Source organism: Anarhichas minor, unplaced genomic scaffold, assembly GCF_050575085.1.
Source record: "Anarhichas minor isolate MPS153535 unplaced genomic scaffold, ASM5057508v1 ptg000039l, whole genome shotgun sequence".
Classification (NCBI taxonomy): domain Eukaryota; kingdom Metazoa; phylum Chordata; class Actinopteri; order Perciformes; family Anarhichadidae; genus Anarhichas; species Anarhichas minor.
This window is the reverse complement of record NW_027466485.1, coordinates 433,164-445,030: the sequence shown is the minus strand read 5'-3', so window position 1 is coordinate 445,030 and position 11,867 is coordinate 433,164. Positions and strand designations below refer to the sequence as shown.

General features: G+C 41.7%; 1 protein-coding gene across 1 annotated transcript; it reads left to right on the top strand.

Moving 5' to 3' along the window:
* The first annotated feature begins 2,238 nt into the window (after positions 1-2,238).
* On the top strand, positions 2,239-9,955 carry rab3b (RAB3B, member RAS oncogene family). Its single transcript, XM_076107459.1, has 4 exons — positions 2,239-2,463; positions 7,408-7,526; positions 7,610-7,734; positions 9,740-9,955. Exons 1-4 carry the CDS (start codon positions 2,239-2,241, stop codon positions 9,922-9,924), a joined length of 654 nt encoding a protein of 217 aa, XP_075963574.1. The 3' UTR covers positions 9,925-9,955.
* The last annotated feature ends 1,912 nt before the right edge of the window (positions 9,956-11,867 follow it).

Below are 11,867 nucleotides of genomic sequence, written 5' to 3'. Positions count from 1 at the left end.
TCTCTGAAGCCCTTGAGAGTGTGTTACCTTGCAAACCAAGTTAAACTCAGGTCATTTCACTTGATGGTTGTTAATGATTGTTTTATACTTTGAAAGGTAAAGGCTTAGATTTTTTTGTCAGAATTTGGATCCTTGTACTAAAGTACCTCAAGGGTGGTGGACTGTTGGTGTGATTGTGTACCCTCTATCACTATGTATATGTATTTCATTTTTCTATTGAAGGCCTATGATGTGCAGTGGTGGAGGAGGTATTCAGATCCTTTACTTGTAAAAAATACTGTCACAAGAACAATTCCTGCATTGTGTATGCAGTTTTCTGAGCTTCGTTGTGCTTAGTTTACATAGCCGAGCCATGCTTTTAGTGCATGTGAGCGTGCCCCATGGGTTAGCTAATGCCCGCTGCTCTGCACTGCGCTCATACCGCGGTTATAACGCCGTCCTGGCGCACAATGTCGTTGCGGAAGCGTAGCACCCAACCCACGCTTTTAGCACCGTTAGCTGCTAGCTGCCGGTTCAGCCGTCGCCATGTTGAAGGCCATCGAGCGGAACTAGATACACACCTTTTAAGTGAAATAATTCAAATACAACCAGGATCATTTACTTAAAGTATTAAAAGTGAAATTACTCAGTGCAGAAAAAATAAGGCAAACAAAAGAAATAGAACCACAAAGCCAGATCTGGGTCTGTCTGTGGTGGGCTGGTCCCGCTGGACTCTGAGCTGAAGGAGTTTCTGGTGAACCTGCATTATTTCGTATGGTATTTTTCCCAGTGGCACCGCTGACAAGTATTAAGAATAACGATATAGAAATAGTAAATCGCCGATGGTTTCGTTTACTTATGTAGTTAATAAATTGAGACTGTTTCCTAACCAGTAAAAGTTCCTCACTGTAACTTTAAAATCCTAAAATATATTAAATAAAAAAAGATTAGTATGATTGGGACTCAGTCTCATAAACCATTGATAACATGACAAGTCTTGAATAGAAAGCAGAAGTACTGGAGTGACAGATGATACAGTAGTGAATCCAAAAAAATCTCCAAAATCACTCTTGACATGCTGCAGAAAGTCAGTTATTTCCCATCAAATGAATCACATGATTAGTCTCATGAACGATCCAGAGATAATAAGCCTTCATCCACAACTAGAATCATCCTTTCAGATGGATCTTGTAGTACTTTTTTTCCTCCCCGGTCGCTAACGGAGAGGATGAGTCTCCACTGACACAGCCATCCATGCTAGATTAGACCCAGCAGGATCTTCAGCTCTGACTCATCTGCTGCTCACATTCATTCAGTCCTTATCACCGACCTCTACCTGTCTGCAAGGTCGACCCTAGAGGCGGCTCAGGCTTTTCATTGGACTTGACAGGTGAAGTCTAACAGGAAATGTATGTTTGCACTGTGTCTTTGTTCGACATGTTTTTTTTATTTTTTTCTTGCTCATTCAAGTTGCTTGAATCACATTTGGCAGAGGAGCAGCTTTGTGCAGTTTTCGGCTCATTCAACAGGTTTCGTCACAGCTAGAGGTCGGGTTGTTTTTCTCTGAGGAAGATTTAATCTGAAATGAGCAATTAAAAGATGTTCAACAGTTAACTGCCTTCGACACGAGTGTCATTAAAAACCCAGGTTGTCATCAAAGCACGGGTTTTGTTTGTTGTATTCAGCACATTTTATTTCCACAACTGAAATATGCTTTTGTTATGTTGTCACCTGCCATGGATGCAATACAGTGCGTTTGTTTATCGCGTGAACAATTTATTTCTTTCAAATGACAAGAGAAATGTCATTTTCTCATGTTAAATGGGTTTTTACTCTGTGTGGCCATATAAGCCATCATTGTTGTTAACGTTTTGGGATTAAAGTAGGTCATTGTCATCCTCGGTGATGCTTCACATAGAGAGGTGTTGATAAAAAAAATTTTTGAATGAATAAATACAGGACCGCTGCTATTTCTTGCATTTTGATTGTCCAGGATTTAACACTTACCACGCCTTCCATAAGACCAGTCTAAGAACAGTCTATCCCCAGAAAGAAACATGAGCTCCCCAGCAAGCCTCATTTGATAAATTAAGGGGGAGCGCTAAAATATCGTCATTTTTGGTGAAACAGTTTTTTTTCTGTGTAAATATTTATTTTCCTGTATTTTAGGATCCTAAAATACATAACAGTCTAAATAATGTCTGATTTTCCTGATGCTGATTGTGTTTTATCTCTCTCTCCTCAAACCAAAACCTCCAGATGGCGAAGGCAGACCAGCGTTTCGGGCAGCGGGATGGCTCCGACCAGAACTTTGACTATATGTTCAAGCTCCTGATCATCGGCAACAGCAGCGTTGGGAAAACCTCCTTCCTGTTCCGCTACGCCGACGACTCCTTCAGCAACTCTTTCGTCAGCACCGTGGGCATCGACTTCAAGGTGAAGACGGTGTATCGCAACGACAAGAGGATCAAGCTGCAGATCTGGGTGAGGGTGGATGGATTTATGTTTGTATCCTAATCTATCTCTCTGTCTGTGTGTCTGTCTAGATCATAGATAGACAGATAGATGCATAGATAGATTGATATAACATGTAACATATCATATAATACACTGTAACATACAGTAAGATATGATATAATTTATTGTAACATACAGTAACGTCATGATATATTAAACCGTAGCATAGAGCAACATTACTGTAACACACAGAGTGATGCAGTGTAACATGGTGTTCTGCTGTCAACAACAAGCTGCTGGGAGGAGGATAAAAAAAAAAAAAGAAGACAGATACACAGACTTCTGGTTCTCAGCTTGTATCATCGGTATGATGTTGTTGCCATGGCAGCAGCTCTTCATGCTCACTCACTCTCTCACTGACACACACACACACGCACACACGCGCACACACACATAGTCACACACTAACAGTGTTGTCGTCAATGGCAATTAAAGAGACCTCTTGGGGTGAAGAGGTTGAGACCTGGCAGGGGACAGAGGAGCCTGGAGGAAGGGGGAGGAAGGGAGGGGGGACAGAGATGGGTGGAGAGAAGTGTGTGTGTGTGTGTGTGTGTGTGTGTGTGTGTGTGTGTGTGGGAGGGAGGGAGGTGGGGGGAGAGTCCCATAAGTAGAGCTAATCAGAGCCGATTGATTCAAACTGAAAGCACATCAGTGATGAGTAAAAAAAGACACAACACACACAACATGCACACGCATAAACAATACAATGCAACAAACAGCAGGATTTTGACTAAAGTGAATACTGATTTGCCATTAGTTTTTCCGTAGGCATGCTATCATGTTGACAAAAATGTTTATTAAAAAAACCAAATCTTTGTTTTATTCTGTTAGAATAATGAACTCCTTGGATGTTACTAGATGAATCATACTCTTTAATCTAATACTCTTGTGTCTGAATGGGAGAAAATCCCTAGAACCAAGTTCAACATCTGCTGGAAAGACTGGAACCAGAAGATTGGAGACGCCGTTCGAGCAGCACATTAATGCACGTGGTGTCGCAGTGTTCAGCTGTTCACATTCTTCCTCTGTGCAACTCAAACACACATTTCTCTCCACTTTCAACTAAACTGAGAGGAATCAGTCACTGCCTGAGGCTATGCTTATCACCCTTCTTATGATTAATGTCGCCACTACACACACACACACACACACACATAATCACGCTCTGCATAACATTTGAATTAATTAAATGCAAATAAGCAGTCGCCATATCCCACAAGAAGCGAAAGAAAGAGAAAACCAGAGATTGCTGAATAAGCGCATAGGAAGCGAAGCACAAAAGAGCTAAATTTAGCAGAATGACTGCACCCAGACCAGCTGTAGTGGTATGAGGATGAAATGGTGGAGGATGACGGTGGCTGAACGAAGTGGGAGTTGTTGTGGACAGGCGTGAAAGTCACATCGAGACTCAGCTGATTTGTTGCAGTGATCGGCGCTGGCGGCCGCGGATTGATCGATTCGGCGCTTCAAATAACGACGGTTAAGAGTGTTAAGAGGGGAAGAAGATGTTTGGCTCCTGTGAGATGTTCACACTCAGATAGAGACAGTCTTCGTAACTGACTGGCTGGCTGGCTGACTGGCTGTTTTAAATGTATCATTAAGTACATTTCAAACCACCAGATTTTCAGCATTTTGATTTTTCTTTACGCATCTTCAACTATAGACGTTAACATATTGCTAACATCTGATACCCGTTCTTCCCCATTGAGAACAGGAATAAACGAGCACATTCGTCATTAGATTGAGCATGATTGTTTTTTATCTTAACAAAAAGATAATATTGTATTAATTATGTCATCATTGAAAATACCAAATTTCCCTGACAAGTTCAAGCTGTTCTCTTAAGGCTAAACAATGAATCAGTGTTTTATCTTGTGTAGATATTACTTAGTATTATAATCTTTGTGCCCAGTACAGTGGTAGAAACCCATTCATTTTAGCATTCTGAGAGAAGAAACTTTATGTTGCTGTTCTGGTGCTGCACACCCCTCAATGACCTCTGGGGGTATGTCCCTCACAATCTTTGTTCTACGTCCCCTCACATTAAGTTTTGCATTCTCCCTGATCAATAGAGGCAGTTAGTGTGTTGGTAATACACTCAGTCAGTTTTGGAAAACACTCTGCAGGATCTACAGAAAGCAGAGATGATGTGATACTTTACATGATGCATTTATTTCTCGTCACTTCTTTCAGAAGGCTGAATCCCGACCGTTGCGGTTGCTCTGCCTGGCTGTGCTGGTTAAAGCTGTGACTGTTGATTTGGTTATTGACCGGGCTATGGCTGCATTTGTGGTTGATGCTATAGATATAGCTGCGGTAGCTGTACTGTGACTCTTCTTTACTGCTCCTGTTAACAAAAGACAAGGAAGCATCATCGGGATTCAAACCTGCTGTGTTTTTATAAGATGTGATACCAAAACACCACAGTACCACAATGCTAGCTCTAATGATAGACTTTAGCCGGAGCGTCCACAGCTGAGGGTGCAGGAACTTACATAATAATACAGATCAGTCTTTCTCCGTGGATCAGGGATTGCAAAATGCATTGAATCAGCTTCATTGTCCAAGTATGTACACACATACAAGGAATTTTAGAGGAATCTTATGGAGGCTTCGTACTTTTCGGTCCCTTTCCTTATTTCCATTAACACCCCCATCTAGACCTCAAAACCTTAGGGTTGTGCAGCAAAAAAAGTTGAACCTGGCTCCAGTTTTCTTGGACCGCAGTGCGATGCCATCCATCAAGGCTCTGGGTTGGCCAATTAAATACACGCAAGGTCACAACCCTGGTCTCTTTGTAAAATCAATGCTGGTTATTCACCTGGCTTTCATCGCCTTAAAAGATGAAATCTTTGTCGTTGTAAATTTCTGTCTCACAATATTATAAACTTTTCTGCAATGTTTTGGTGTAAAACTGAAAAGTGACAGCGGCACCAGCAGTTTATATCTGCAGCTATGAACATATCGATGGTATATGCACCATATACAGACAAGGAAAGGAGTGAATGCAGACTGCAGATGTTGGTTGGAACGTTTTAGTTTCTTTCAGAGTGTAGCAGAAGAAGCACAGTCAGTGAGCTGTAGAGTCGACAAATGAACGGACGACAAATTGATGACGGGGTGAGAGGTGGTAAAGTGTAGATTGAGCTTCTGTATGCGTTAGTGTGAACCTTCAACACTTGCTCTGTGTTACTGAGAGGTGAGAACAGGTGTGTGTGTGTGTGTATGTGTTGGATGGATGATGATTGCTCCAGAATTAGTATCTAGAATTTTTTTTTTGCCACGTCTGTTAGACATCTGTTTATATATTCATATATTGGGTGTTTGTGTCGCAGCTAAAATGTATGCTTTTTAACGGTCCAAATGATGGAGACATGTATCATAGCTTGTGTCTCCATGGAAACACCATTAGCCAAAATCAAACAGCCTGGTTTTGAAAGCCAGAATATAACTGATAATACCCCAGCCTAGTATGTTTGGATATGGGCTTATCTGTATTCACAGTTAGCAGGACACAGTGTCCAAACAGTTCATACACAGAATATCAGTGAGGTTGGCTAGTTCGCAGTCAGATTTCCATGATATTTCCTGCAAATGGACCCTAGTTGATGAATCCTAATAACTTTGACATTTCCATTTACACATCCAGATGTGATTTTGTTCACTTTCGTTTTTTACTGTAGCAGATCTGATATACCATCTCGTCTTGCTTTTCCCGGGCTATACGCAGATCCGGGTCAGCACAACTCCAGTCCAGAAAGAGGTGGTGATGCACTATAAGAGTAACTGGTGCACAGTGTAGTTTCAACAATTCAGCCTCTGTGGGACACACGGATCATTCAGTTGTTAAAATGATCAGGAATCTGACAAACGCTACGGCAGCTTGGTGTGCCGTCCGTATGACCGCATGTGTTGAAATAGCTGGAGCTGCTTTTCTGTTGTTGCTTCTATATGCGACCGGGAGAACAATGGTTAATTTCACCGCAGCTGCTGTGTAACTTCAGGGGGAATAATATAATTGATGCATCTTGGTGAGACAGATGCCTCAACACCTTTTCAACATCTGTGACGAATTTGTTTGGGATGCATTTACACTTTTTTCACATTAGATAGCTATTCTGATGCATGCGCTGGCTAAAACTTGAATTATGCTCTGTAGATATACGTAATTGCATATATCAAGAAATTGAGACCCCCCGAAGTCTTTTAATCTTTACAAGTAGACAGTATGATCCTGCAAGGACCTTTTTGAGTTATAAGCAATTTAATTAGACATTTCAGCGACCTTCTACTACACCAGCAAAAGAGCTGACATACGGCCCCCAAGTCTCTCAAGCACTTGTTGTGTGGACCTGCACCTTAAGCAAACTGATTGGTCGCTGGTTAATTTACTGTCTGTCCGGATGCGGATTTGAACTGCAGACGATAACAGTAGTCTGCAGTACAAGAATAAAAGAAACAGCCTTGCAAACGCATCAGAGTGACCCCTGTGCACATTTATCTACCAGTCTGGAGAAGCATTATTCCAATTTAAGGAATGGGGAGGACAATTTTACTGTCTCTCTGGCCTTTTTCTGTTGCCCTACAACTGCAACAATTTGTACACTTGTACACAAGAAACACCAAATCCTAAAGGGCAGATCTTCATTAGATTTGCTGAGCACAATCATGCTCCTCAGAGGATAAACTCTCTGTCCTCTAGTGCTACCTTTCCATGTGTTCTGGTGATGGTCTCTTTCCTTTCCTCTGAAATAAATAAACAATCAATATGTTGTTTGTTCAGTCTGTTATGGTCTTTAGGGGGCACTTGTGGAGCTTGAGACTTACAAGTGGCAAGTATACAAACCCAAATTTAGATTTTTTTCCTGAGTAAATCAGATGTGTGATTGGCTGTTTGTTTTTTATTTTCAGGACACGGCAGGACAGGAGCGTTATCGCACCATCACCACGGCATACTACCGTGGTGCCATGGGCTTCATCCTCATGTATGACATCACCAATGAGGAGTCCTTCAACGCCGTCCAGGACTGGTACGAGATTGCCCCGGAAGCTGTGTGTATGCTGCTTCTTTGTGTTTGACACTCAAAATAAAGGACTTAAAATGTGCTTCCAGGGCGACTCAGATTAAGACGTACTCATGGGACAACGCCCAGGTAATCATGGTGGGCAACAAGTGCGACATGGACGAGGAGAGAATCGTACCTCCAGAGAAAGGAAAACACCTCGCTGAACAGTTAGGTGAGATGCTGCTACATGAGTGTTACTGAATACTTTGATATAACAGGGTTCTAACAGGACTCTGATATGGCTAACAGAGAGAGGTTTAGAAAGTATTTTCCCACTCTGAGTTCTTGTTTAAAGATTTTCTCGACACAGAGACACAGAAAGTCTCCAGGGTAATGTAACAGTCTCATAGGTTTATATTCTGACTATCAGTTTGAATATGTTTCTGTGAAATCAGGTTTTTTTTTTTGTGAGAATTGGTGGATTGGCTCTAGATACTACAATACCCATGAACTTGAAATGGCACTCCCCAGCAGGAACAGCTAATAGCTAATTCAGGATACTTTTAATGGAGACAATTTGACTAAAGTTAAACAAATAATGTTACAACACCCATTTCGGTCGGGTATTATTCATATGTACTGTGAGAAAGAGCTGAACTTGTATGAGCCATTTTAACTGAATGTCTTCCCTGGGGCGTGTGTGTACTAAGGAATACCTAAATAATACTATAAGTGTCTTGCCAAAGAGGCGTTTGAAATAAGAATGCACAATACTGGTTTTAGCTCCACTGCTGGGAGCTATTTCTTCATTGATACAAGCCTTTATTAAATGTAAATGCTGCAGGCTGAAACATTCAAACAAGAGTTTGCTGCAGCAAAATGTTTCACATGGTTCAGGACGATGTTTCAGACCAGGTCAGCCAATTTATTTTGTAATGTGGGTGTGCTTAAGCAAATTCATGTGAAGATAATAAAGTGTTTCGCAAGCAGCTACAGGTGGTGGTGGAAAGATTACAAGTGCTGACATTTAATTTTTTACCGTGAAAAAAGTATTGCACAAAGTGGCTGCCTGAAGACATTTTTCTAGCCTGCAACTGTGTGGTTTCACAGTGTCACATTCAAACATATGGTATCCCAGGTTACAAATGGATATTTGTGAAGTGGGAAGAAGAGTCTGAGAAGAGCAAACACACCCTGAGATGCTCAAATAGATGAAACCACACCCAACTTAAGTCAGACAACAGTCTTTAAAAGCCTAAAGATAGCACTATTATATCCAAATGTGTCCCCTTAAAAGCAATGTCTACATGTGACCCCTTGTCACAAATATATTATATCTATTGTATAAGTTGACACCAGTTTAAAAGTAATTTTGTCCCCTTTCTGATTGTTTAATTTAGATAATTTTAGAATTTTTTAATTATGTCCTATCCCAGCTTTGTCAATAAACACTCCAGTAACTGACAAACAAAATCAGTTCAACTGTTTTTCAGTACCAGTATATTTTATATGATTCTGTTGGTTCTACCAATATTCAATATTTTATACAGTTTTTGACAGATTTTATAACAAAATATGAATATATCCAAATGAGTCAGTGTTTTTCTGTTGAGTTGTATTGTTGTTAGGATTAAATATTGCTTACCATGTCGATATACCCAAAGTCTCACCAACTGTTGATGTTTTCCTGCTCTGAAGTGACATTTTTTCTCCTTTAATTTGGGGATGGGGTGAGGTTCCTGGTGAATGAAAGCAGCATACTGAAATGCTAAACTCAAAGTTTTTTTACTTTTATTTAAGTTGGCCAGAAATTATTTGAATAATCAATTGGAACTTTTTTTGCTTTCAGGAGAGCTTAGGTCTCTTTTAGCAGAGCTCCCCCTGGCTTCATATAAAACATTATGACAAGAGGTCTAGGTTTAGTAAATCGATGAAAGAACTTCTCTACCCTATTATGATCTGATCTATAACTGCATTAGAACTTTACAGCAGAGTTTCATTTCATTTAGCACTGCTCCACTATGTCCACCTCACTAGATGGCTACACTGCACAGCATTTCACACTTGTAAATGTTCGTCATCTTTGTCTTTATTAGCTGTAAACTGCTGCAGCATTACTATTCCCAGTTGGCAGTAGTACCTACCTACCAAGCTAAAACTCCTGTCTTCGTCACGACTGCCTTCACATGAACAAGTATCCATTTTTACCTGTTTAACCCTTCTGTTTCCTCTTGCAGGCTTTGAGTATTACGAGGCGAGCGCCAAGGAGAACATCAACGTCCGGCAGGTCTTCGAGCGCCTGGTGGACATCATCTGTGTGAAGATGTCGGAGCGCGTGGACGTGGAGGTGCCTGTGGCCCCCGGCACCAAGACCACCAGACTGACCGACAAGCCTGCCCAGTTACCTCAGAAGTGCTGCTGATCGTCCATCCATCTGTCCGTTCATCCTTCCGCTGTCGCCTCGTCCTCGCCTCCCCCCGCCCCCCCCCCCCCCCCCCCCCCCCCCCCCATAGCTCTCGAGAAAAATGAAAAACAAAAAAAAATCGGATTAACTATTGCAACATCACACTCTCTGCTTCAGTCCATGTTTGTGAGCAGTCAATAATCATTACCCCTCCTGCAATTGATATAGCCAGTTTCATCCCCTTACGTCCCGTGCCCAAGTATCCGTGGTTGGTCCTTATGTAGGTGGAGGAGTAAGGGTGGCAGTGAACACTGAACAAAATTTAATTTGGCTTGTTTCAAAAGGTTGTAGAGCCAAGCTAGAATACAGGAGGTTATGAGATAACAGTTGAAAATTAAAGCCTGGTCACACCAGAAAGTGGAAAAGCTAAGTTCATTATGCGTACTCGCGAATTAGAGTGAGTTAGAAGTTTGGTGAATATTTGCAGCGATTGTTGGGCACTAACTTGCTAGCTAGCGGAAAAATGTTAGCACTAGTCAGTGGTTCTCCAAGCAGGCGAGGTTGCTGCCAAGTGCCACTTGTCAAGGTACTTAGCGTGGTTGCTAACGGGACAATAAGTTTGTACATTTTATTTGAGAGGTACTCGTATTATTGTAGCAGCAAACCATTTCTCTATTGTGGAACAGGTTAAAGTATGACAGAGGACGGTTAGGCTATGTTTAAAAGAGGATTGTGCTACAATAACTTCTTTGTTTTGAAATGTTCGGCTCAGTTAGGATGGCTTGCTTTTGGTCAATGGTGCAAATTTGTGCGTCAAAACTCGCCAAATTTCAAACTGACGAAAAAGATTTTTTTGAACTCACTTGATCTTTGCGAGCAAATCCACTGATCGCGATGATTCCATTGACATAAACTGTTGTTATTTATGTAATGCTGGTGTGACCGGGTTAACTAAAGGGTTCCTTCAAACCATTGTTGTCTACGTTTCGATAGCGGTCTAGAGACCTTTGACGATGAGACAAATTAGATGCACAACCGAACTAGATTTTGTTGAGAGTGCACTGCTGAGCGGAGATGGCAGTAGGGTCCACAGGTAAGCACAGCACTGCCTCTCCTCTCAAAGTGTAGCACAATGAGAAACTCACACCACAGCGGCTCACGTTCACAGTCGTTCACCCGCGAGTCATCCGCCAAAAAACATCAGATTAGGCTGCTTCTCAGATAGCTAGTAATAGTGAGTTCCCTCTAATACAATATGCCTATACTCTAACTAACTGTTACTGGCCTTACTTAGTGCTGTTTGTCGCTTGAAAGACGCTTTAGGGCTACACCACCAATGCACAACTCCCAGGCAGGGCTGCAGCCACAATCATTAGAGGAGCGGGTCGGGTCCAAAAACATGTCTGACATTAAAGCGTCATGCTGCTCTGTAGTGTTTTTAACAGCATAAAATTAGACAGAGAGTGCCTCTTGGTGTTCTAACAGGGTTCATTTAGATTATAGTGTTGTTATTGGATAGAGTTGAAAGACAAATCATTGTACAGTATGTAGTAAGACAAACGTATCATATTAGGTTGGGTATTGCAAACATGGAAGGATTACTGAATGGGCTTAACGTGTGCCGGCCCAGGGCCGAAGAGGTCAGGGGGCCCAGAACTGACTGTTAGGCAAGTCCAATGTCTCAAATCACAAATGTTGACCCTTGATTCAGGAAGGGAACACCTCCCCCCTGGAAAAAAAACTCTTGTTGGGAACTTAATCCAACATCTTCACAGACACACAAAACAACTGCAAAGAGATGCAAAATGACTACAAAAAGAGGCAAAACAACTACAGTGACTTAAAATGACCACAGAGACACATAACCACCACAGAGAGACTCAAAATGACCACAACCCCCATCTCCCCTCCAGACTGCCAGAGACTCGACCCCAGACTGCCACTAAGAGCTGCAGCCCTGT